A 27648-nucleotide genomic window follows, 5' to 3' on the forward strand; every position below is an offset into this window, starting at 1 on the left:
ATCAAGCAGAAATTACACTGTGTAAGAGCTTCAGCAACATTTGTAGCTTCAGGGCAGGACTTTAAATTTTTCCCAGTGCTGTACATAATTTTATTGTATTTTCAGGTGTAGCATTTTCTGGTACAAATTTTCTGCTTCGGCACTAATTACGGTGAAGGCAGTTGGCACGATTGAATTCACAGAGGCATGTTTCTTTGTACAGCTATGAGGCTAGTTCACAGAAGCACACTTGAAATACAGGTCCTCGATCATTTCAATTTTTGTTCTCTTTTCCTCTCAGGGATATGCTGTGGGGATCATGTATTTCTGCATTAGCACTCCTGCCACGATTACTGAGACTGATGCTGCAAAGTCTGCAAGTGAGCAGGATCTGTCGGGAAGAACTGCCCATTGTTGCTCAGTTGCTTCGCTTACTAATGCAACATGGTCAGCTCAGGAGCCATATGATCACAAACGAATTTCTGGTGCAACAGATTATCAAGGACATCATGGTATGAAACTTCTTGTTGTCTCCCACAGATTATGAGGGTATACAAGGTTTAAAAATTATTGCAAACACGAAGAACAGATGCTTAGCAAAACACAAGTTATGATTGTGTTTTATTTGGCTCGGAAGTCCAGGCTGTGTAGAAGGCTGCTACTTATCCGAGTTCCTGTGGTGGCTGCACAGATGAGAGAGTTCTGAAATTTAGCTTGCACACAATCCAGCGGCCCCAGACAACAGGTGGCTTCCTAACAAAATGCACCGGCAGTGGATTACCTACACAGCCTGTCTGAGGGAGAGCTGTCCCAAAATAAGAAACTAGTCTTTTCTGTTTATTGGAGCAGGGGTACATAAGTGTACGAAGATGTTATTAAATCAAACTCTCTCAGATATATACAGTGCAAAGTAGATTCTCTTTCAAATATTGCAAAACCCAGTGCTTCTATTCACATGTCTACGTTCCAGTGGTTTTGAGACTACTACAGTTGCTTCTCTCTTCAGAAAAAAAATCTGAAACTGTCTTCGCACAAAGCTCTTACTAGTTCTGAGTGCAGAGAGTTTGTGACCCCCCCAGGTTTGAGTAAGCTACCCACACATACCCATTAGTAGCTTTTAAAAGGTCTGTTACCAGAAACAACCTCAGTGGCGGCAAAATCAGATGTAAGAGATTATCGTGCAAGTTCTCTAACAGAGAATGAAGTGGTTGGTTTCCTTTGGTGTTGAAAATGCCTCAGCCTGTTTTTGTGATGTTCCACTGCACGTGGGTTGTGTTTGTTGTTGGTGTTTTTTAACTGCTTATGAATGCTAAGGAGAGCAAATTACTGGACTGTGGGCTATGTTGGTAGCAGTTCTCCTGTAGACTGGGGTATTGAGCTCTCCTGCTTTAGTAGAACCACACTCATTTGCATTTTAATTGACTATAAATTGCAGAATTGGAAAGTAAGCAAGCCACTATAATTAAGAGTAAGGAAATCACATCTGGTGTAATTCACACACTTCATAATGTAACACTGACTTAGTCTACCAAGTAGTAACACTTTATTATTTTGGCTTTAACAGACATACCATGTTAAAATGAATAAATGAGAAGAATAATGTCACTGTGTGCAAGTGAACAAGGCCATCTTGTACCTTTAACATCGCACCTGATTAACTGTAAAAACAAAGTGAAGCTTTGTTGGTGAAATTGAGTTTTACCTTTTTTCTAGACACTGAAGAGTGGTGAAGTTCAAGAGCAGTGGCTAACAGACCTCCATTACTGTTTCAACATCTACCTTGCCTCTCATCCCCAGGGACCTGGCCCTATAAACACGGTATATTAAAGAGGTCAAACTGCATTTATTGTAAAGCATTTACTTCTATTTAGTTTTGAATGGAAGATGTTGGAACAAAGCTTGTCAATTTTTTTGTAAGTGAAACAGAATAAAAATTTTACAAAGAACTGCACACCTCTATTGCCTTTCTTTTCAAGCAAATAGATATTCCTGGAGGTTGTTTTAGTACATGTGGTGACTGCAGTGAAGGGTGTTAAGCTTCAAGGAGACTGGATTTCCTTTAAGTGCTTGCAGAGAAACACACTTATATTAACTCCAATCATCTATTATTTTGAAGCATCATATTAATTAAAAAAAAATAGAATTATGTAATACCAACTAGCAGAAAAAATAGAAAACAATATACTTTGTTACTCTAGTTTCAGTTTTTTATTTTTGCCGAGTTCATGTTCTTAAATACTTTGTGCAAGGTAAATACTGTATGCTGGGAGCTTCAAAGCTATTATAAGAACAAGTTTTCTTCTAGAATAGGTCCTATCTTTTCTTGCTTTCTGTAGAAACTCTTTTTGTGCATGTATAAAAATAAAGTTATTAATATAGAAAAAACTGGTGATAATTTCAAAGGGCAGAAAACACACCCCTAAATTTCCATAGGCTGTGGAAAGCAGTTTATTTACTGAGTGTTTTCTGTCAATGTTTCTACTTTTCCTTCCAAATCCATAGTTAGCTGAGAACCAATTGTTTCTTTAGTACAGAAGTAGAGCATGAAGGCTGTTCTTCCCTTTCCACTTAGATTTTGAAATACATTTAATAAATTTGAGGTGAAATAGAATAGCAGTCTTCTAGAACTGTTACATCTTCAGTACAGTTGCCCTCCCCTTTGAAAGTGTGTTTGATGAACACATTCAAAATTCCTACTTTTGACAACGGAAAACTTTGGGAGCCCCTGCAACTCTATTGTAATGCTGGGCTTAGCGCTTCATTTTCTGTTTCCAAATGCAATTCAGATTTCATCCTGTCACTAAATAAATTAACAGTTGCATTCAAAAACTAATTTGTACACAAAATAAAATAAGTCCAGCTCCTTAGAAGTCTGCTTGGCATGTAATGCTGAGATAATACAAAACTGAAAATGTGTTCAAGTTTAATATGTTGTAGATGACTTGTACGTTATGAAAGATAACAGTTGCACCAGAATGTGCTCTTTAAATTCCAAACATTCAGTTTTGCTTAGTGCTTGAGTCCTGTATTTTTTGATTTTGCAGCAGTGGTTGGTCTCATGTTGTATGAAAATTGCTTTGATTTTCCCACATTCTCCAGCAAATTAACAGACTGTAGGTTGTTTACTGTAAAAGAAAAAAGGGGTTTGATGAGTAACTGTAGTGGTTAAAAAGAAGTTTCATCTTCATCTACACAGGATTCTAGATTTTGTAAAAAATGAATCCACCAGGAAAAGAACGTGCCTTTTTCCTGACACCTTGCTGTTGATAATCTGTAAATAGAGTTTGGTTTCTGTGGCACTCAGTACAGCTTACGTAGAATGCAACTGCGTGTGTTTAACGCAGACAGTAATAATGGAGCTTAACTTGAGATTTACCCTCATAAACGAATGAAGGTTTCCAGGCTGACAGTTCAGTCACTAAATCAATGCTCTTGGCTGAGTTTGCTGAAAAGCAGCAAGAGATTTTGTTGAGCAATATTTAGCAACTTTAGGTATTGGGTCATTTCTACAAAGTAGGGGAAACTAGTCCAGGGCTAAAGTGAGGACTCTAGATTACTAGAAAGCAGAAATGAATGTCAGCTGACCATTCTCTTCAGTTTTGAGTCTGGCTGAAGGGCTGGGCTCATTCAATGTTTTTATTTACTGTAATGTGCTACAAACAATATGCATGTTTTCCTTTCCCAGTTTTGTAGAGATCAGATGTGAACATTTCAGTGCTTTATCCCATTCTAGCCAGGTCACCCCAGGTGCAAATCTGAACACTTCGAGGGGGAGAACCCAGCTCATCTTAAGGACACCTTTCTAATGCCAAGAATTGCAAAACCTCCTTCACAACTTATAAACACACTTCAATGTCCACAGTTAAACAAAAAAAGGGCTTATCTGTCTGACTTGCTGCAGAGAGCCTCTTCAAATGCCATTTATTAAATTGGCAAAAGCCATCTATTTAATAAAAAAATACATGAAAAAGGAACAACTTTCAGGTTCCAAATTGTTTTAATCGTAACAGCCTTATTTGCCAGAATATTTTGAAGCACCTACCCAGCGTCTGTACATCCCACTGCACACTCCTATTCAACCTGTCATTCTCTGCCCCCTGTTGCTGACTTGTACATTTCCTTTCAATACCTTCTGTGTGTCCACTCCAAAGTCTGCTTATGCCAATAAGTTAACTGAGTTTGGTGTCAGTCTCCCGTTTGTTACAGATTTGTCACTGCATGCTTTTTTCACTACCTCTATGAACATTAAAACTAGGGCTGACAGTCAGTCTTCACCTTCCCAGATGTACCTTCTGCAAGAGAAGAATCAAACTGAACAGTCTATTCTGACCTACTCCAGGCACCTACGTCAGAAATAGAGTATCTGGCATTAGCCACTGACAGCTCTGAACTTTTCCAACAAACGTAATGTTGTCATGCACAAAGGCAGTCAGATGAAAAACATGTTATTGTCTTTAAGTAAGGGCTAAAGTTCCCTGAGCTCCTATTAGGTGAATAAAAGTAGGTAGTGTTCTAAAGGAACTGGGCAGAGTTCCTATCACTATCCTATTCGTCACCAAGTTATGAAAGCAAAGGACACTCAAACCTCAAAAGAAAGCCTTTTTATTTCAGAAGACAGGGAGATCTGTTGTCCTGAAAAGTTAAACGAGAAGAAGCATTATTCGCTAAAGCTCTTTTAAAATTTAGATTAATGTCTACATGAAGAGGTGGCAATCAAACACCTGTCTGGTCAGGCCTCCTCTTAAAACAGTTTTCAAACAGCGGAATTAAAAAGCCTCTGTCTGTTACTGAGGCAGAAACTCATCTACAGTGCTAACAAACTCAAGGATAGGTCTACTGTCAGATTTCTCTTTGACTTTAGAGTTCTGTTAAGCTAGTTGGAAAATATGTTTTGCTTCCCTTTGCAAATTATCTGAACTACTGTCTCCGTGAAGCATTTGCTTTGTTGCTACCTAGCTGTGGCCTGCCTCTGAACTACATGCGATAAAACCACAAAGACCAAATGTCCAACGAGGCACTAAACCTTCACATGGCGAAGGGCTGACATTACCATCGCTCCCATCCCCGAGCCAGTGCATCATACAGTGACAAAGTCTTAAAAATGGCATTTAGTAAAGAAGTAGTAGGAGAAATGACCATGTACTCTAACTTCATTTTTTAAGCTGTCAAATAATGCCACATGCATAAAAGTTCCAGCCTTTAATGACTTTGATAATACTTTTACAATCTGTGTTCTTCAACGCTATTCTGTATTACGTGGTGTAGCCCCATCCTGTTTGCCTGCACGGCTTGAGAGTCCTGATCGTGCCAACCCTCCTGTCCCAATACCAGTTCCATACATAAAATTTCAGTTGCAAACAGAGCTAAGGCTCTGCCAAGTAAGACCTGGTAATGACTACATGGCTTTGGAGTTAGCAGCAAATAAATGTATGATTTCATTAGAGCCTTAAAACTTACTGCAAGTAAAATTCTATGAAATTAATTGAGGCTCTGTGCACAGCACAGGAACCCCATTATGCTCTTTTAGAAGAAAGGGCAGAGATCAGATCAGTAACTTCAGATTTTCAAGTTTTTGTCTATGCACTAAACCGTGTATTTCAAATGAACAGATGTGTAAATTCTTGACAGGTGTAGAAATCTGGTCTCTTTCCTTCTATAGGGCTAGTAAATATTTGTGCTGCTGAACCAAAGTATGAGCATCTGTAAGCAATTTTAACCACAGATGAATGTTAACTGGCTTTTCACTGTACAAGTCCATTATATTAAGGTCTTTCCTAGTAAGAGCCCAATGAAAATTGGTTTTCATATAAATGATTCAACATAAAAGTGCAGTGCTCAAATGAGTCCAAAAGTAGTGAAAGAACGTGCAATCACAACAGTTTGGTGGTAGTTATGTGTTTTGATATGAGATCTCGGTTCTTGAGCAGATTTTTTTTCTTTTCTAAGATGAAACGAATCTCATATGTATGTAAACATTAAAGTATTCTTAAAAATGTGTATGTATGTCCTACCTGAGACCAGCTGCACATCAGAAAGTTTCAGCTTAGAAGGAGGTCTTGTTGGCTGATGCACTTTGCCTTCCTGAGAACGTCCTTCAACAAACAATATGAACAGCTCTGAGTTTATTCACATAAAGATGTGGTTACGTATAGCTATAAACTATTTTAAGTAGGCTACAGCATTATTTTGTCCTAAAAATTATTCTCATTTATGATGAGGAGACTCATGAGATGTTCTATATGACAGAAAATTGTGATAACCACAACTGAACTTTAACTAAAGTTAAAATACATCTTGCAGTTGCTATAAAAAAGAAGGAAAAGAAAATTGCTATCTTTCTTTATTTAATCATTTTTGGCTATCTATCTAAACTACAGAGCCATGATAGAAGTGACTTATCAACTGGTAAAGCACATATAGTTAGCACATCCTTACTCCATCAGTGATCCACACTGTAAAGGAACGCAAGGTTTAAAAGCAATGCTTCTCCTCTACCCTTTCCTCAAGATGCATTCCTTTGCACTGTGCACATTCAGGCATAGCGCAAAGCACTGCAGTGTTACCAGAAAAGATGATCTCGCTCTTCAAATGAAGACCAGCTGTCTTCAAACAAGAAAGTTATTAACATGGAACAAGACCATATTCTTCAAATGGAAATATTTAAAAAACAATACAAACCCAAAAAGGTTTAAAACAATGCTTAAAAAAATTAAACCATGATCCAGATAGATAGCCACTGTGCATTGATTGATACAGCCAGCTATCCCCACTTTAACTGCTCTATTCTCTTTCCGCATTGATACATGTGAGCAGCTCTGGCAACAGAATTACTTCGTTGCTCAAGACCTGTGCTGGAATAATGCTATGTGGTGATTCAAACAGCTATAGCAACAGCCATTTTAAATCACAGAGGTATTTTTTTTTTCAACCTGAAACAGAAATGCAATCACCCAGAACTCCTGAGATTCAGACTGATTTTTATAAATAGTTGAAATCCCTAACAATTAGGTAAGAAGTGTATAGAAGAATCCAAAATACAGGGATCACTCTGTTATAAAAATAAAAGCGTAGCTATTTCAAATGAAGTATAGTGAAGACAAAATTACCATAGATCTGCTTAAGGATGGACTGCTTGCTGGTTTTTATGGCTGAGCTGGTTTTGTTTATAGATTTCAGATTTTTACATGAAGGAACTGATTTCAGAGGGCTATGGTTCAGCTGTTTCTTCCAAGCAACCTGAATGAAGAAGGCAGCTGCCTCTTGTCTCCATTTGTCTTCATCTTCTTTGCACTGCCGCTTAGCACTAAGAAGCTGAAACAACTCCTGTCTTAGCTGGTAACTAGAGAGCAGAAAAGAGAAGAGCACTTGTTTTAGGTGACCTGTTTTAACTTCGGTGCTTTCCACGCATCAGTTCACATGGTGGATTACATGAGTAACTGGGAAAACAGAACTCCCACTGATGTGCTAAGTCATTTGGATGAGAAATGTTTGCTCAGAAGAAAAAGTAGGAGCTGGGTTCAATTCTGGATGCATCTATTATTTCACACAGCTAATAAAGATCTGGCATTACACGTATCGAAAGTTACAGTACTCCAACATCAGCTTATCAACCGCTTTATAATATATACAAAATCTAGAGAAGACAAAACCTATAAATATTTATGATATAACAGTATAATCAATACTGTTTTCTCATTTTCACTACATTCACAGCTTAGTAACACCAAATTCTCTCCTGTGCCTTACCACTTTGTATTCTCAATCAGTGCAAGAGAAGAGCCAAATATACCTCTTACGGATTCAACTGCACATTTCCTCTACAGAAAACTGAGCTGCTTTCCATCCCTCTGAAGATTCTCCCTTCACCTTGCTTTCAGCAATCTGTTCTTGCTTTTTTTCCCTTCCCTTCAAAGGCTGCCTGTCTCCTGACCCAACCTTGCCACGGCTGCTTTGATCTTGCATGGAGTCAAAGCCCTGTTCCAAGGGGCAATGGTAGATTATCTGTCCTTCTTCCCACTTCGGTGGTTAATGGCACCAGCAACAAGGAGTTGTTGTGGTTTTTTCTTGACTCAGATAGAAGTATTCAATCGGATATTAGCATTTCACACTCACAAGTCAATTAACTGGCCTGGTAATCAACTCTGAATCTTCCAGTACAAACCTGTCACAAATGAACAGAGAGTCACACTTGTAAAATATTAATTGTAAGTGTTTGGTAATGGGCCAAAACACATTGATCATCATCCCCTCCAGCATTCAAAAAGGCTTCTACTGGATGCCCTGGTAAAGGGAATGAGGAAGGAGGGAGAAAGAGGTGATTTTGTTCTGTTGTTCCACCTGCAACAAGTTCTAAATTAAAACAAAAGACAACACAACCAGATACAAATTGTTTAAATATATGTTATAAGCCAATGCACTATATAATTCAAACAAAACAGCAGCCATATATAGAAAATGAGTAAATAAGAGCACAATAGAATGCCAAAGGGGGATGATATGCTCAGTTACAGCCTCAATAATTTTAAACTTTCAATAAGCTCAGTAAATTACCTCTGTGAAATTTGCTGGGTGAGACAAACTTATTTAGTCTTAATTTAGTGGAGCTTCAGAATTCAGGCAGGTACTGTTACACAGCTCATTAAAGTACATAACAAATGTGAGGAGCAACTGCATCTTACCAATAAATGTCTGTAGTGCCTAGAAGTTGCAAAGCACTGTATGAATTCAGAACCAAAGCATTATTAAGAGACAGAAGAAAAAAATGATCCAGTTTTGTTAAATAACACGTCACTTAGAACTTTTCAACGGGTTAAGAGAGGGAGAGAAAGTGAAGGGGGGCACAATTACAGTGACTTGCTAACATAACTTGAGCTAAGGATGGGTTATGTGAATACTGCTGCAGGAAAAACAATTGGGGAACTGTTTCATACTTCAGCAGAAAAGAATACTAAGCTATTCTCTTGGAATTCAGTAATTACTGCCAGAAGCCTTTGCTGATACATGAAGTGGCCCATTCACAGGCACTCCACCTTTGCACCCAGCTGTGATTTCATGTTTGTAGAGAACTTCTGGCAGTTTTTAGCAACAAGAAAACAACTGTGAGGCTCTGACACTGAGAAGATGTAGGCAGTTATCTTTAGAGCGTGTGCACATTTTTTTAATTCAGCTCTCCTGTAACAGATCGTTCTGATCCTAGTGAGCAAAAAGACGAATGGGACCAAGTTTGATGCTCCATGAATCTGATGTGGTGCCTTAAAATACTCAATGCTTAGTCAACAAAGCTACTGCACATAAAAGAAACATGTATTCCATGTGCAGAATGACAAAGCTGGCAAACGTTATTCAGATTCATTGTTACAGAAGCTCTAATCTTAAAAACTAGCGCTGGTCAAAGTACACCTATAGCAATAATATATAAAAAAAAAATGTAGTTTGACTCCAGCAGGAGAGCAACAGTGACAGCAACCAGCTGATTGCCAGCTTCTGTTGACTCACTGTAGACCCTGGAGAATGGCACAGGCCTCAGTGTCCCCCACGAGAGAGCGAGCCAGACACAGGATCTGTAAGCCTCAATGAGCAGGATAAGCAATTAACCTTTGGCAAGCCACACACCTTAAAATACACTTTTGAGGACTACATTTATAAAGTTTGTGGACTGTGGGAATTGAAACATCTTCCCGAGAAAGGCAAGTTTAAGACACTTAAGTAGACCAGTAGCATTGTGTTGTAGCTCACAATAGCTCTCAAGAAACTTTCCATAAGTAAATCATGACTATAAAATTTGCAGAGTGAGTCAAATGTAGTTAATCCTAACTTAGAGAAATGCCAGAATGCAGGCATGTACCTCTACGTGTTTCTAATGTAGAATTATACATTAATGATGTATAATTCTATTCCTTTCTACAAGTACAAGCTATTTACCAGTGCAAGCCTGGACCCGAAAGACAAACACAGGACTGAGTGGGACCCACAGCCACACAGCAGGCACCTGATAAGAACTGTAATTTGGTGTACAGTGGATGGGAAATTAAGTATTTCACAAAGAGTGTCAGAATAACTGACATAGTAGTAGTCAGCACATACAGCTGCCTAGAAATACACCGAAATAAATGCATTATGATATTGCTGCAAACTTTATGAACTCCATCAAAGCTCTAGCAATAGTAAACTGTCCGCAGACATAACGAAATGACAGTGGAGGAACTGCCAAACTAATCTCTCTGGCAGTCTTGCAGAATTTATGATCCTCGTTAGTGTTCTATAAAATATGAGTTTTGCAAACAGAACAAATATATTTATTCTTCTTTATTAATTCTTTAAATAACAAATGTTATTTAAACAATCTTTAATCCCCACAATTTCCAAAGTGCTGTAAGTTAGTGCATGCACTTCTTGGTGAGATAACACACCATCGCTCTTTCAGCAGGTGGATAGTTTAGAAGGATCTATCCAAAATCTTTAGATAGTCAAAACCGTAAATGGAATGCAAAGATTTCTACACAGGTAAGCTAGCTCAATACAAGGCTTTAGATCCCAGTTCTTGTGAGGAAATTTGCACAAGCACTCACTACACATCTTTATGCTTTGACTGAAAGCTATGGCATGCACCTACTCCTCTGTAAGGATTTTAATTCGGTGTTAAGTGACAGCAGCATAGCCTTCAGAAGCAATAGTATCACTTATGGATATACTCTCCTAACCTACTCCTGACTTACTTTAGCTTTTGGTATCTAAAAGGATCTGAACACATAAGACAAGAATTCAGGATCTACATTAGAAAAGAAGGCCAAGGAGGACATTGCCAGCACTAAGCTGCTTGCATAGCATTTGGAAGCAGCAGTGAGAACTGATGGCAGAAGTGGTGGATCACTGGGAGAACAAGTGGCTGCTTTGCTTAAGTTCAACAGGTCTGTGACTTTCTTGTACTGGGGACCCCAGAGCTGGATGCATAAATAGCAAACAGAGAGCAAATATGATAGAAGTACAGAAATAGGTAATACTGTACAGAAAAGTCAGAATTTTTGCCAAAAAAAGAGAGGCTAAAAAGTGAATTTAAAATACTAAGTTCTAAAATTTTAACTTTTCACTGGAATAGGAATGTACTCACAAAAGCCAGTGTAGCTTTTATATTCCAACAACAGTGAAGAGAGAGCCTGGAATATTACTGGACTGTAAATCCAACCTCATGCTTGGAAATATTTAGACTGATCAGTAAAAGAGCTGCAGCAAACAGAAGTATTTGCTGAGCCAACACAAATGTTAAAATGGCCACATTTCAGTTTAGGAACAAATGGACTGCCAGCTCGGACCATGGGGTGTCTGGTCTGGTGTCCCTTCCCTAGTAATGGACAGCATCAGCTCTTTCTGAGGAAGACAAGATTTTTTTGGACTTCGTAAGTTAACTGTAAAAAGCAATGAGAAATACCAGTTCTCAGAACTCCACAACTTGTCTCTCAGCTACCTGGTGTTTCGTACAATAGGGAACACAGGTAACGCTCCACCTTGCAAAGTAAGAAACGGGATTTTTAAGCCTGGAAGCACCACTGAAAGAAGGCAGCAAAACCTCACGCCTCTTTTTTAGCTTTTCAGAGCTACGTGGTACTTGGCGAAAAGATCTTTCCTTGTCAAAACAGCAGGCTTGTACAGTAAGTATTCAGAACTGTTCTCTCTTAACTTTTGGTCCTGGCCTTGCCTGATGCATCCCAGAGGACGTTACTGGAGTGGCTGAACAGCCCAGGCTGGCTGCCTCCTGCAGCTGGATGCGTGACAAAGAGAGCAGCCCCGATCCTCCAGCTCCTGCGTGCTCCCCTCTGCTCCATGTGGATGCAGAGCGGGTTGGATGCAGATGCTACCCTGCACTAGAAGACCGCTAGTACTTGGCTCCTGGCACAGCAAGGGGAAGAAACAGCCCCTCCAAATTTCTCTGCAAGGGAACCAAAGCTTCCAGCATGACCCAGAAGAAGGGAGGTCTACTCAGCGTTAATTCTGCAGGCAGCTGGGCATCAAGACCTGATTCTGCTGTTGCAGGAAACTTGCAGGTTTCCCAGGGATGTTACTACACTCTATATGCTCCCAGACATCCACCAGCTGCTCCCTTTGATACAGTTTGGTTGGGGGAACAATTTTTGTATCACTACTGAAATATACCATAGGGTGTGAGAGTTGAGCTCTCAAACGAATTTCCTTGTTATTTTTTCTTTAACTGAATACTAAGAAATATTAAAACATATATGGAACTTAAACTAGTGAGAGACCTGGAAAGATCAGTTATTAGTTAAAATCAGCCATTTATGGTTTTCTACATCCACATAAAAACTGAAGAAAATTTCAATAAAAATAGGAAATAAAAAATTATGTACATAATATATGCTTCACCTACAGCTGCCATACTCTTCCTGTCAATTTTGATAAGAAATTAAATATTAAGGAGCACATACATCAAGAATGACTGTATTTCTGAGGTTGAAACTCATGTGTTCATGAAAGCAGGACAATGCTGTGGAAAGCGAACACCTGGGACATCTCACTCTCTCCTGTCTGCCTCTTCTGTACAGCAGTTGTTCCTGCTCAATCAAGTTATTCAAGTTAGCTTCAAGTTTTGGCAATGAACTTCCAAAGCTTCCAAACCTCTTGTGGTTTGGTTATCCAGTTAAAAGTCAGGTCAGAATACAATTTCAAATATGTAACTAAACGGTGGTGAAGGGTCTGGTTACAAACACCTTTTCAGGAAAAGCCCTGTACCCCTACATGTGCAATTTTGCTAACAAACACAAGAGCAGTGAACTCTAGGCTTAAGGAAATGTTGATCTGCACTCTCTAAAGAAGTATCAGTGCTTGAAATGGAAGTTTAATAACTTCTCCAATTATTAAGTCATCACTTACCTTGCACTTTTTATGAACTTACTAATGTAATTCTAAGTGACTGAAACCTACTTCCACTTGTTTGGTGAAGGATTATTAAATTTCTGATTCAGCAGTGGTAATGTTATAAGCAGAAAGACCAAATAAAGCGTATTGCCCGCAAGCCTAATTTAATTTACATTTACATGTATCTCACTTCTCTAGCTACTGAAACAGTAGTCTTACCTTCTCCATGTCCTCTGTATGACCGTAGCAGCATAGTTCTTCTTCCGAAACAGCTCTTTTCTTTTTCTTTCTTTTTCTATTATCTGCATTCGAATCTCTAAAGGGATTAGTTCAATATTTGTACTTTGCCATGCGACAGAACATAACCGATCATCTGCATTCCTGGATCCAATTACGCCTGTTTTTTCCAAGTTCAAGCTGTCATCAGGAGCAGAACACACTGCTGGGTTTCTTGGCACAGTTCCGGTAGGTTCTGCCTCAGCAGACAATAAAGGGGAGGCCTTTTTTGCTAATTCATTATTTCCCACTTTGTTAGTTTGTTCTACAGCATGAACACTGTCATTTCTGGTGTTTACAAATACCGTTTTGGCACTTCCTGGTCTACTAGAGCCAGCTGGTGAACATCGCTCATCATTTACCTCTTTATTTCTGGATTTCTGCTGATGCCTTTTGCCTTTGGAAGCAGCTTCACACTGCTTTGAGTTTCTCGCAATTCCACCAGTACAACTGACATTGCAGAAGAACACAGCCGTTCCTTCACAATGGTCCCTGTTGCCAGATGAAGACTGACTTTGATCTCTTAATTTTTCTCCAACACTAGCAGTCCTACAAGCAGAAGTAGTACGCCTTCTGCTCCTCCGAGCACAAGTACCCATTGCCTCGACAGTGTGCTCCTTGTGCTTTTCTCCATCCAGTTCTGTAGCAGCTGCAACCTGATGTTTCACTTCAACTTTTGTTCCCTCTTTTGCTTTACCACAATGGAAATGGACACAACTTGACTTGCTTTTGATGCGTTTCCTCAATGAATCTTTAGACAGAGAAATGGAAACCAACATTCAGTCTCTGATCCAGCAAAACATAGTTTGTGTCTCTAATTTTTTTGGTCGGTTACCTTTGAGGCGCACTAGGATTTACTTAAATGAAAAAAATGCGTAAGCAGGAAGAATCAGAAGAGGACATGGTTGCCTGTAACAGTACAGTCCCAAACTTCTTCATTTGCTGACTGTTCTACAAATATTTTTCTTTCTCACACTGCATTTGAGTTAGATGTCTAAAAAAAGTTCACAGGGAGAAACTATTTCTTCACCTACCTGAATATACTGCTGTTCTCCAAAGAAACCAGCTCACTGTGTGGCGCAGGAATGCAGCCCCCTGAACACACCTGCTCATTCCAGTGAAGACACCAAAACAGACCACCACTGTTTCAAGCTTATTTGCTAAACTTCTGCTCTAGCCACCCCGTATCCTGGCACATGGTGACAGACAGGGTAACCCACTGACCCAGGAAACCCAGAGTGCTTGGCTTCTCAGTATTTTCCTGGGCATCCTAAATCAACTGATGGAAGTCCTTCCCATTTCTCCCTTGCTGCTGTGTGATAACTGCTTCTAAACACTCTTGTGAGGATGACTCAGAAGCTAGACTGGAGTGCAAAACTGAAAACCTCCCATATACCATCCACCTTCCATTTGGTTTTGAAACTAACAGGAGGATGAGAAAATAGACCAGATACGATGAAATGTAACAAAAAGACAGGGTGTTAAAGGATAGGTAAGAGGGGAAAAAGAAAACAAAGAGATCTTTGATATACTGTGTCATGGTTTAACCCCAGCCAGCAACTAAGCACCAGGCAGCCGCTCACTCACTTCCCCCCCACCCAGTGGGATGGGGAAGAGAATTGGGAAAAAAAGTTAAACTTGTGGGTTGAGATAAGAACAGTTTAATAGAACAGAAAGGAAGAAAATAATAATGATAATAATAACAATAATAAAATGACAATAATAATAATAAAAGAATTGGAATATACAAAACAAGTGGTGCACAATGCAATTGCTCACCACTCGCCAACCGATACCCAGTTAGTTCCCAAGCAGCAATCCGTCCCCCCGGCCAACTGCCCCCAGTTTATATACTGGGCATGATGTCACATGGTATGGAATACCCCTTTGGCCAGTTTGGGTCAGCTGTCCTGGCTGTGTCCCCTCCCAACTCCTTGTGCCCCTCCAGCCTTCTCGCTGGCTGGGCATGAGAAGCTGAAGAATCCTTGACTTAGGCTAAACACTACTTAGCAACAACTGAAAACATCAGTGTGTTACCAACATTCTTCTCATACTGAATCCAGAACATAACACTACACCAGCTACTGGAAAGAAAGTTAACTCTATCCCAGCCAAAACCAGGACAACTGGAATCAAAGAAAATCTTCTGTATCATCCAAAACCTGGTGAAACTATCCAATATTTATCCTCACTGTAATGCCTTTACAGGATTCTCTTTTGACTGGATAACAGAAGATGGCACATAAACAGATTACACAGAAGAAACTAATGATTATCATCAATGATGTCTCCAACACGGAAGATTTATCATAGTGACAGGTCAGTATGGGCTGAGAGGCTACTCTAACCTATACATGATTGTCATATGGGTAGATAGCCCTGTATGTTCTGGGACAGGGGGAAAAAAATTCTATTCTTTTAATATATTTTAATCTAGTATTAATTTAATTAATGATTTCTTATCTATTTTGATATATTATTTTAATCTCCCAGAATGGAGAAAGAAATCCCCTCTCTCTTGTGTTACATCAGGGGAATAGACAATTTAAAAAATATTCCTTCTGATGTCAAGATTTCTATGGGCATAATACCACTCCCAACGAAGCCAAGTAAAAAACTGCCAGTGCCATCAATAAAAACAGTATAGGGCTGACCGTCAGTTCAAACGTATGAAATTTCCAGCACTGTTACAAAACTATTTTGATCTCTCAACAAGGTAAAAGAACACAGCTTTTTAAAAAAGGCCTTGTCATTCTGAACTCACCAAAACCTGCTACCTGGTTTGCATGTACAGCATGTAGAATGCTTTTTTACTTCAACCATAAGACATTTAAATAGTACGTGCAAACTTCCCAATCTGAACAACTGGATAACTGGATAATGGAAAAAAACCCCATAATTTAAGTATCCCAGCTCATCTTTTGAGGTTGAAATAAACTTTCTTAGATAGGAAGACCGAGAATAACAAGTACAGAGCACAAAAAAAGAACTTAACCTGTTTGCACTACAGTTAAGGCAAATGAGATAACACATAGGAAAGAGGATTTCTCTGTGGAGAACAGATCAGAAAAGACCCACCAACTAAATCACAGTTTTCACAGCCCACAGGATGTAAATTTATATTTAATTCCAATAAAACATCCTATGAAGTCCATTAAAGTTTTGGTCACAAGAGGATTAAAACACCTAATGAGAACTGATTAAAGAACTTGATGATTTAATCCTTGCTGCATCCACTTTCCTGGCATCATTTCAATAGCAAAAAGACAATGCATGCCTAAAAATGGAATAGCATTTTATTTCAAACACAGGCTTTTTGGACTGGGCAAGAGGGGACTTTCTTTACAATCTCCGAAAGTAAACTGGTCTTGCTGTAGAAGAATTAGACACGTTACGTGTTTTCAGAGGAACCTCAAGTAAAGAGTTTTGTTCTCTTCATTTTCAACACTCGTGGTGAAGAAATATAATAAACAATAGCAAATAATTTTCTATTTAAAATTAAAATTCTATCTTTTGCAGAAATTATATTCTGCTTTTAAAGATATATTGAAAAGCAAAAAATCTCCAGGCAATAGCCTATATGACTTGAAAATTTTACTTGTAGAACCTTCACCATGGAAAAATTATTTTGGCATAGCTACATCAGGAAATCTCCAACTTCAGGGAAGCCTTCAATCAAAAGTCCAACCTACAGGCTGCTAGCATTTGCTGCTGGTTTGAATTCCCTAGGTTACTGTGAAGGGTAGTGTAGACAACAGAACATAAATGCGGTTTTTCAAATGTAAGTATCAGTATTAGAATCCTCTGCACAAAATTTGGCAAATTCAGTCCTGATCTCTGTAGTCAGTTTGACTCTATAGCCCATGTTTCCCATGGACTACCTACTACCTACTTCCTTAGGTCATTCTCTCAGTGCAAAACCATTATATTCGTTCCAAGAAACAGTAGGGGTCTGACTGATGCAATGCAGTTTCCATTGTCATAACCAATGGAAGATTTTGGCTAAAAATGGATACTGCAGTCAGTAGAAGAAAAGGCTGTTTGCTTCTCTTTTATAGTTTCTTTGTCCTTCTTCTCTTCTCCCCCCTTCACTGTTGTGATCCTCCTCACATCTTTCTTTCTCCTTTCCCTTTTCTCCACACTTACCAATTTCTCCTCATTATGTTCATTACAACTATCCATTTTTCATTTGGCTACCACTGTTTCTGATTATTCTTACATGTTTTACTTTGCCATCTGAATATTTTAATTAATATAAAGTTAATACACATGCAGGTGAAGCTTGCTAGAATTTTTAACACCTCTGTTTATCATTACTTAGCTACCATAGTATATGTTAGGCTAAGATATATATGTCTGCTTTTACTATGACAATACAGTCAAGTATTCTGTTTACCAAGACATTTCCATGTAAAAGCTAAAGATATCTAGGTAAAATGATTCAGTAGGAACAGCTCTTTGACTTTCTTTTCTTTTGGATTTTTATAATATTCTGATTAGCAGAACTTCCAGAAGAATTAGCAGTAATTTTACATCTGAGGAGGAGTTCTTGCAATTTACTTTAAATAAACTACTTACCCAATTTTTGCTTCTAATGATAACAAAGGTGCTTTAACATCACCTGTTTTGACAGGTTTAAGCCATGGGCTCCTATAACTGGCTGAAGTCAGAACTGATTGAAATGTTATTAAAATGTGTATCTTGCAAAACTAATATAGGAATGGTCAAGAAATGATGATAAATCAATGATGGATTTACAGACAGAATTGAAAGAGTGCAGCAGGGCAAGAAAAGTAACAAAGAGCTTTGACATGCTGTTTCATAGTACAATTTCTAAAAACAGTCTCACTTCTCAAAAAATATCCTAGAGTGTTCTCAACAAGAAGACTTCAGAGACAAATCATAGGAGAACCCTCTTACACAGAATGAAGCTGACTGAACAGCTTCCTCTATATGCTAGAGATGTCACTCAAAACAATTTTATCCTCATTTTAACCTCGTTTAAAAACAAGAGTTACCATTTCTCCATTAACCTTCTTCAAGTATCCCACACACATGCCCAATATCTTTAATCTCATTTTCTCCAAACAGTGCAAGGAATAGAACAACTACCAACAACCTGTTCTCACATATTTTAGGTATTTTTACAGACACTGTATATACAGGTATTTTTGACTACTTAAGTTGACAGAACACACAGTAAAAGAATCTGTATCTAACTCTATCCTATATGAATTGCTTAAATAATGAAAGAGTAAGAAATGATAGAAAGATGAAACAGGTCCTATATATAAAACACTCCCAGACATGGACAAAAAGGATCATCAGGACAATTAAAAAAGATTACAAACCTTGCCTGATTTTATGACCTTCACTCTGAGGCTCTGCTGACAGGCAACTCTCCTTTGGTGTCCCTTTGTTGTGACAAGCTTTAGGTGAACCTCTACTGTTTCCCCCCGGTTGAGTTTGTGAAGCATGGAGGGACAGAGGTCTCTTATTCTGTATATCGGTTGGTTTATTAGGTAACTGTGAGATGCTGGTAGTCTTCTCTCGATTTGCAGGATTCTGTTGTACTCGAAACCTATTTTGTTCCACGTTCTGCATCCCTTTCTGTAGCTTAGCTTCTTTTCTCTTACTTTCCTCTTCACGTTTCCTGTAATTATAGTCAATACCATAAGAATTCCAAAGACAAAATCTTGGGAGCATGTATCTAACTTGAACACATTCCTCTCTAGAAACCTGACACTGCCACAATAAAACCTTGATTATAGCATCTTTTTTGTGAGAAAGGGACACCTATTGCATTGAAGTATCTTAGCTTGATCCAAAGTTAACAACTGACTTGCAGCTACAGCCTAATGACGGTGCAGTCCTTATCAGCCAGCTGCCCATTCAGTTTGCAGTGGCCTAAACTGAGTTTAAAAACGCTCCCTCATTGAAAACAATGAAATTTAGGTTTTTTTATAAATAAAATGAAAATATTAAAAGCAGGATTTTGAAGAGGTGCCAGAAGACAAGAAATATGGTACTAATAACTATGTTTTTAATTAGCAATGAACAAGACTTTAATATAAGTAGTAATGCAATACACTGTATTTGAAAATCAGAAAACTTAAATAAAAGATATCATCTCTTTGAAAATTATTTTTCATACTTACTTGTGTCATAATTAATACAGATAATTATAAACCAACTAGCTACTGGTACTAACTTGCTGGTATATATTTATCATTGGTAGATAATTATTTTAAATAAACAGAGTATACGTTATACAAATGATAAATACTGAAAATACGAGATGTGAATTAAAAACTTTTGTGCACATAGTATGCCATTGCAATTATGACATTCGGTTTTCAAAAATGAAAGAAGTCATGCATCTCTTAAATGGTGTAGATATAAAAAAGATTTTTGGACAAGGTTAGGAAAGGCGCATCTGTTGAATAAAGTTTTGCAGCTTATTTTGAAATACAGTGGGATATCATTGCACTTCAGCTTTTAAATTCTTTTTCCTACAAAGCAGAATAAACCCAATAGCACACAGCAAACATTCCATACCTACCTACCTACCATTGAATTTGTTTTTATAAATTAAGCACTGGTTGTAAGATGAAGTGACAATTTTCCTGTTGGAATGGACAGGTGGTAAATGTCATATCATGTAACTGCCTGATATTTTAACTTGCTTCCAATGCTACAACATAGTTTGCAGACTGTTGACACATTAGCTCACAGCACAGCATATGACAGGTTCGTTATGCAGCATGCCATCCTCAGTTCCTGTGAGTCGTATCAATGCCAGTATATGTCATTTCAGTGTGAGCTGCCAGGGAGAAGCTCTAACTTTATCTGTCAGTACTATCTTATCAAGTACGCTCCGCAGAAGCAGCTGATTGAACTTTGTACCTGAAAAGCTGCTAATTGATCTAAAAAATACACTCCTGGCAGCCTGAGGTTCAGTATTCCCTCTGGCATGGAAAAAAGTGGCTAGTTTCAAATAATATCGGCATTCCACAACTGGACTATGTGGGGATGTCTGTCTCGTGTACAGTATGGATCTCACTGCCATTACTCTGCCGTTTGAGCTGATAAATCAGATCTTACTATTCACAGAATAGTCATTTTCTTTTCTTCACAAGAATCAAGCAGCCTATTACCAGTATCCTCCATTCAGGTAATTAAAAAAGAAAATGTGAGACGGGTTGTGTAGTACACCATCAAGCCAGAGTGGCCTGCACTCTTTGGATGAGCAGATTAACTCAAAACATTAACTTCAGCAACATACCAATTGTAAAGTTATTGAAATGACTCAGGACCAAAAACTGAGAAGAAATAAAAGGGAATTTTTTTAAAAAGGTCTTGTTTGTGTGCTAATTTTTAAGATTAAACCGAAGAAATAATAAACGGAAGGGATTTCAAAGCTCCCTATTCGTAGACTGTCTTCCTAATTGTCACAGTAGAGCTTAGTTGATTAACAGACTCCTGAATACTTACGAACCTCCCCTTGTCTTTTGCTTTATTTAGTCAGAAATTCAGTTTGCATTACAAAGAAGGATATCTTCTAAATAAAAATTTCCAGGTTTTACTGTTGTCTAAGTTGAGAGACTAGGTTTCCTGAACAAGTAAAGGAAGTAGACGAGTTCCTAACTTAAGGGCTCTCAGTCAATTGTCAGGAGGTTCTGGTGACTCAACAGGATCCAAATCTGGGCTCTAAAGTTAGACAGTTACAGCTTGATAGTGATAACAAAGCTGGCAAGCCAACATTTTCCACTACAATTGCAACAGAATTTTGTCCTGAATGGTCATAAATTTGTATTTCATTACAAAAGTGAGGGAACGGAAACTGAGCCTTTAGCAGATGGAAAGGAACAGTTTCAGCCTTACGCATTTGTGAAGACACAGAGATGCTTTGAATTTTTGATCCTGCTAAAATGAATCCAACCTTTTCTATTCTGTTAAGAACACTTTGCTTTTTGTATCTACTCTGCGGAAGACGTTTTAAATTTAGAACATGTCCGTGTGCCTGGAGAGCATTTTTAAAGTTATCCTTGCAAAAAAAAGTTACTTAAAAAATCATAATAGAAAATAGATCTCCAGGTATGATTCTACTACTGCTGAAGCTTTATCTGGACCAAGAGGAGTTATATTTCATGTTGTATAAACAGCCGCCTCCGGCTATACAATCTAGCATGATGCTTGTTTTTAAAAGCATGACACTGTTCACTCATGACATGTTCAGCTTCTGCTCTACTACAATCTTTTAACAGATAGTCCTTAACAAAATGCTAAGACGACAGTTAATTTCTGTCCAGTAGTCCTATGCTGATTGGTCTTCCCAAATGTGTAAAGCAGTCCATTTGTCCTTACCTAACTACCTATTTTTTCCTTAATCATTTCTCATGTGTATTTTAACACCATTCTGATTTCTAATTTAGTCTTCAATGTGATTAGTCTTCTGCATCTTGGTGCTATTTGTAAATTTAACATTTTACTTTTTAAATGAAAATACTGCATAGTATCAGATTCAAGATGGATTTATATGAAATTCTCAACAATATACACTTCCAGTTTAAAGTTGAACCATTAAGAATTACTCTTTGCATACGTTATTCCAAGCAGTTTTCACCCATCTAATAGCAGTTTAATTCATGCTACATTGCCCTACTTTGCTAATGAGAATGACACATGAAAAAGTATGAAAACTTCAGGCAAGTTTGAATGACAGCTACCATTCCTGCATGGCCACAAAACTTGTTATTCTGCCACAAAAGAAAATTTGAGTTAGTTTGATATAATTTGTTCTTAGCAAATTCAGACCAGCCATTACTTCTTGCTTTGTTATGTTCCAGAAACATAGAAGTTTGATTACTCATTCCAGGATAAGAAAGGTATGGAGTTACTACAGTGAGTCCAGTGAAAGGCCAGGGAGAAGCTTAAGGGACTGGAGCATCTTTCATATGCAAAGAGGCTGAAAGAGCTGGGACTATTCAGCCTGGACAAGGGAAGGCTCAGGGGGGAATCTCACCTATGTCTGTAAACACCTGATGGGAGGGAATGAAGAAGATGGAGCCAGGCTGTTCTCAGTAGCACCCATTGACAGGACAGCAGGCAATAAGCATAAATTAAAACTCATTAAATTCTATCTGCACACAAGAAAACACTTTTTTTACTGTGAGTGTGGTCAAACACTGGAACAGGTTGCCCAGAGAGGTTGTGGAGTCTCCATTTGCACAAATATTCAAAACCTGACTAGACATTGTCCCGGGCAAGCTGCTCTAGCTGACCCTGTTTGAGCAGGGGCAGGGATGGACTAGATGATCTCAAGAAGTCCTTTCCAACCTCAACAGTTCTGTTGTTCTTGGGACTGACGTTTATAGGTCTACAGAGTCCCCTTCTTCCCCTCTGAGAATGCAGACACTTTGCTCATTTCATGAATTCTCTAGTCCCACTGGTCCTCCTAAAGTTTTGAAGGGTAACCATTTTAAGACTGTATCACCCAGTTTTCTAAACAACTCAGGATGAATTTTATCAGGCTAAGCTGATCTGAAAGCATCTCACTCACCCGATTAGTCTCTAAACTGTTGTTTCGGTATTTTAGCCTGCATTGCTGCCCTTTGTTACTAGTGTGAATTCCATTTGCTAATGGACATAATTTGACATTTAAGGAAGACTGAAGCAAAAAGACATAGAACACTTCAGCCTTCTTAGCATCACTTGTGGACCAACTCTTTCTTTGCTCTTCCTTTTACAATGTGTATGTTTACAATGATTTATTGTGATACCTCACATCCCTTGCTAGTTGTTCTTATTTTGCACCTCCGCTTCTTTAATTTTATCACTGTATGTTACTATTGCCCTCAATTTTAGTTATTGCACCAAATTTCCACTACATGCTTTCCCTTTTCAGTTGCTGAAGAGGTCATTATTTTCTCTCTTGCTACACTTTCTATCTTTTCTCAGCATGCAGGCCTTACTACCAGTTTTTTGAAGAACCTCATAATCTGCTTGTACTCTCTTGCCGCTAGAACATTTTTCTAAATCTATTGAAGGCTGTTTAATTGAACTGTTTTATTTTCTTGCTGTTCTTCTCTTCCTAAATACCATGAGTTACTTACTCTTACTCACTTTAATCCATTTCCCTTTCATACCCACATTCTCAAACAGTTTCCTCCAACTGGTCAGAATGAAATCCAGAAGACTTAGTAAAAAACGGAAGTATGGATTCAGGAACTTATTCTGCGAAATTCAAAGGGAAGGTGAACAAGTGATGAATAAGTTCTGCAGCCCGTTCAAAACCCAATACATTGGACATCAATTTTCTCTGAATATGCTTTAAACCCTTAAATATTATTTTCCTAAAGACCTGATTTTGTAAAAAGTAAAACAAAAGCCTCTTTGTAAAAAAGTTTTAGAACCCCATCATTTTACATGTATGTAGTCTGTTTTTTAAATGCCTCCTTCCTAGATTGCCTCTGTGCTACTCTTCTAAAGCACTACTTCCCTCCTGCCAGGTTCTCCATCCCACCTATTAATAATCAGTTACTTTCACTCCCACTGAAGAAGAGCACCTATTATAATGACACATTTCTGGCTGTTTAATGCTCATACATCCCATCAACACTGCCCTCTTCCAAATGATCATAGGAAGGGATCTCAGGAAGTTATCAGGGCCAATATTCTGCTCAAAAAAGCATCAACTATGAGGTCATACTGGGTCGTTCAGGGTTTTATCCAGTTGGGTCCTGAAAACCTTTAAGGCTAGAGACCACACAACCTCTCTGGGCAACCCGTTCCACTGGTTGATTGTCCCAAGGGTGAAAAAAATTCTATTTCCAGTCAAAATCTCTGTTGTTTCACCTTACATCCGTTACAAGTTTCCCAGGGAACAAAGTGAAGCCAACCAGTCTGCAGTTCCCCAGATTGTTCTTTTGGCCCTTTCTGAAGTTGGGTGCAACACTTGCTTTCCTCCATTCATTGGGGGCCTTCCCTGGCCTCTGTGACTTTTCAAAGATGTTGGAAAGTGGCCTGTTAAGGACATCAGTTAGTTCTCTTGGCACCCTTGGATGCAACCCATCTGGGTCCCACGGACTTGTCTGGGCTGAGTTCTCTCAAGCGATCCCTGACTTAATCCTCATTGACAGCTGGCAGTTCTCCTCCTCCTTGAACTACTTCTCTAAGCACAGAAGCCTGGGAGACCTTCTTGGTGAAGACTAAGGAAAAGGCAGCATTGAGTACTTCTGCCACACCTGCATCTGTTGTCACTAAATCACTCGCACCATTCAGCAACAGGCCCACATTTTCCTTGCTCAGCCTTTTACTATTAACATAGAGGCAGAAGCTCACCTTGTTACCTGTGACATCCCTTGAAAGCCTCAACTCCATTGCATGCTCAAGCAATGCTTTTACACTCTTCCTTTGCAGCACATCCCTGCTTTCACCTCCTGTATACTGCCTTTTTGCATTTGAGCTCTGTCATGGATTCCCTGCTTATCCCAATTGGTCTCCTGATACATCTTTTTGCTCAACGACATAACAGTGTGCATATTGTTTTGGCCTGCATCAATCTTCATTTTATAAATTACTATTTCTTTGATATAGGTTTGTTCAACATGGGAGAATATATTTGTACAGAAATATTTCACAGGCATTGAACAGAGTGAATGTAACTTTACCAGAAAACAATACAGGTATAAGATGTTGGTTGGCTTGTTGTTAAGGGGTGGGACAGGGCGGGGGAAGAAAAAGAACAGACTAATTAAAAACATGCAGACTTAGGAATGATTTATATTAGTGAGACTCTCTAAAGTAACATATTACAAAGCAAGTTTTGAATACATACACTGAAATAGTTGGCGGGGGATGTGGGGGGGTTCAGTCTAGGAGTTCCCCATCATTCTGGATTCCCACATAATGTCTACTTTTATCTAGAGAGCAGATTTTTAAAAATCAGTAGGGATATTAGTTTTTTGTATGTAGCAAAACCCTGGCCAATTTTAGCTGTGGAATGCACAGATGGGTATGCAGAATGATGACAACATAATGTCCCCTTCAGTTTATTACAGATCATAAAATTGCAATTAAATAAAATTTGTTATGTGACAACTTGATTTGCTTGTACACTCCAATTGTATTTTAATTCTGTTTTTATGGTATTTGGTACACAGACTTCGTTTCTATTGTGTTCAAACAAATCAACAACAGCTTAGTAAGTTTCAGAAAGTACATAAGAAATTCACAAAGGAAAACAATTATAAGAACACCCCCAAATTTCCATGAGGCAATCCTTTCTCATTTAATCTTCTAGATGGGGTATCACAGATTCTTCTAAAAATGACTGTCATCACAAAGACTAAAATTACCTCATCTGGTAAAGTCAGTTGTGACCACACAGCAAGAAGCAGAGTTCTCCAAATTAAAAATAAATACATAAGATACTTGGGATATTTTCAAAGGCAGCTTCTCCATGTGTGGGTTTGACTTTTACTGACTTCAGCAGAAAAGGCAAATAGTAGGAGGGCTGCAAGTTACAACTTTAGGATCTAAAGATGTGAGCAAGAGATTATTTATTTGATATTTCTAGCTTTGGTTCTTACTGGGTGTTAACAATTATTAACCAGTATAGCAGTAGCATTCAAACCCAATGAAGGTCAGACTGGCCGGTTATGCAGAACATCAAACTACCGAATTTGAAATAGAGCAGAGTGCAGCTGACTTTGTCTATGATATGCAGATGCAACAAAAATACATCTAGGTATGATAATTATGTTGTGTGTTTATTCATATGACCTCTCTTTACAGAAATAATACTATGAAATCATGCAGGAATCTTTTCAGACTGTTATGTTTTTTCATTCCAGAATCAGATTTCTTTAAGAGAAACCAGGTGCTAATTTGCTCTTCTTCATATTATGAATCTTAAGGATAAAGTCCAAGCAAGTATTTTGTTGATCATTTATGTACCTTCTGATTTTAGAATTTCACCATTTTGCTACCATTACCTCATTTAAATAGGGTAGAAACACAGTCAGAACCTACACGTCTCACAAATAACTATTTGCATTGCATGTGTTAGTTACCTATAATATAAGATAATGATTTCATGGTAACTCTCTAATTCAAGAGCAGAAAATGTAACTGCAGAGAATGATACTGCCAAGACAGAAGCTGCAAATAAAACCCAGGAGTTCAGTTTGCTAGAAAAGCACAACCTCCCCTGTGAAACAGTAAGTTAAGCCTTATTAAACCAGGCTTTTCCTGTTTTTTTTCTTCATCTACTTACTGATTTCTTTTCAAAACTGATATCAAAGACTTGATAAGTCAATAATTAATTCCATTACCTTAGAGTGATAAATGTTTTCCAAGCCTTTTTATCATCATACAGAATATCAGGTAAAGATTCATGGATGCTAACATGCTAGTTTGTCAGATTTTGGTATTTTGTCTTGTTCTTGTATATTATATAAAGCTTGTTATTTAATTTGGGATTATCTGGAAAATAATTTCCATCTATAGGTATATGGAAAAAAAATCCATTATATGCTTCTTACAGTTTCATGAATTTTACTAAGAGGAACAATAAATGATGAGAAGTAACAGATAAAATCGTACACTGATATACACAAACTTATGACAAATGTTTATTTGCTGGAGTAGATTTCAAGTCTCAGACTTACTTGGCAGCAGCATCTTTTCTCAGCTGTTCATGTTTCATTAAAAGATTCTTCCTCTCTTGAAAAGCCTTTCTAACTTTGTATCCTTTGTAGACAGCCTGAATTTTGAAAGCAGCGATGTCCTGTATGGCAGCTATAGACAGAGCCCCATGTTCTAACATGAACTGAATCACTTCATGGTGTTCACCAAGCAAGGCATAATCAAGTGGAGTATATCTAAAAAAAGACCACAACAAAACAAACCCACAACTATTACCATTGAACTAGAATTCTAACCATAATGTCCATTTACTTCATCCTCATTTCATAATAAGGCAACTTCTAGTATGAAGACAGATTAAACACTGTTCTCAGTAGGCTGTTTTACTAATTTTTTAATATTATTTTCCTGTCTTACTCATTCTACACACCATGACTATGTTTGAGGCTTATTTTAGTCTCCTAATATGGGGGGGGGCAGACTATATAAAGTGTTGGGTCAAAAACCTCCAAAGCCCTATCCATAGAATTAACTGCTTTAGGCAAGCAGTCTTAAAAAGGTGTTATTGAGGTTCTCATATAGAAATATAATCTAAATGAAAAAAAAAAAGTTAAAACATTTTTTATGTTATTTCCATATGAATTTAAGTTTTAGAGATTTACTGTCAAATCTGGCTTAGCTTCTATAGCAATGACTGAGGACAGTATGACTGACCAAGCAGCAGGATTACACTTGCATCAAGGGATGATATTTTTTTTTTTAAAGCACTAGGAAGACTTAAGTCTGTTTTCAAATGGACACAGGTGCTAAAAATACTAAATGGCTTTGGTTTTTAATGGTGTCAAAGATGCCTAAGCCCTTTTAAAAATAATTCTC

At 38.1% G+C, this 27648-nt stretch overlaps 2 protein-coding genes across 8 annotated transcripts in view; one reads left to right on the forward strand and one right to left on the reverse strand.

Moving 5' to 3' along the window:
- TEX10 (testis expressed 10) overlaps nucleotides 1-1925 on the forward strand; it is a 60073-nt gene extending 58148 nt beyond the window's left edge. For both annotated transcript variants that reach the window (XM_052788574.1, XM_052788573.1), the window contains 2 exons: nucleotides 281-491; nucleotides 1693-1925. In XM_052788574.1, the coding sequence (XP_052644534.1) occupies nucleotides 281-491; nucleotides 1693-1806 (325 nt within the window). In that variant the 3' untranslated portion in view covers nucleotides 1807-1925. The remainder of the gene's footprint in view (nucleotides 1-280; nucleotides 492-1692) is intronic.
- A 250-nt stretch (nucleotides 1926-2175) lies between these two features.
- Nucleotides 2176-27648, reverse strand: part of INVS (inversin) — a 97944-nt gene continuing 72471 nt past the window's right edge. For all 6 annotated transcript variants that reach the window (XM_052788568.1, XM_052788569.1, XM_052788567.1 and 3 more), the window contains 6 exons: nucleotides 26796-27008; nucleotides 18474-18775; nucleotides 13066-13873; nucleotides 7086-7318; nucleotides 5991-6071; nucleotides 2176-3104 (listed from right to left, as the gene is read on the reverse strand). In XM_052788568.1, coding sequence (XP_052644528.1) covers nucleotides 2989-3104; nucleotides 5991-6071; nucleotides 7086-7318; nucleotides 13066-13873; nucleotides 18474-18775; nucleotides 26796-27008 — 1753 coding nt within the window. In that variant the 3' untranslated portion in view covers nucleotides 2176-2988. The remainder of the gene's footprint in view (nucleotides 3105-5990; nucleotides 6072-7085; nucleotides 7319-13065; nucleotides 13874-18473; nucleotides 18776-26795; nucleotides 27009-27648) is intronic.

Source organism: Harpia harpyja, chromosome 5, assembly GCF_026419915.1.
Source record: "Harpia harpyja isolate bHarHar1 chromosome 5, bHarHar1 primary haplotype, whole genome shotgun sequence".
Taxonomy (NCBI): domain Eukaryota; kingdom Metazoa; phylum Chordata; class Aves; order Accipitriformes; family Accipitridae; genus Harpia; species Harpia harpyja.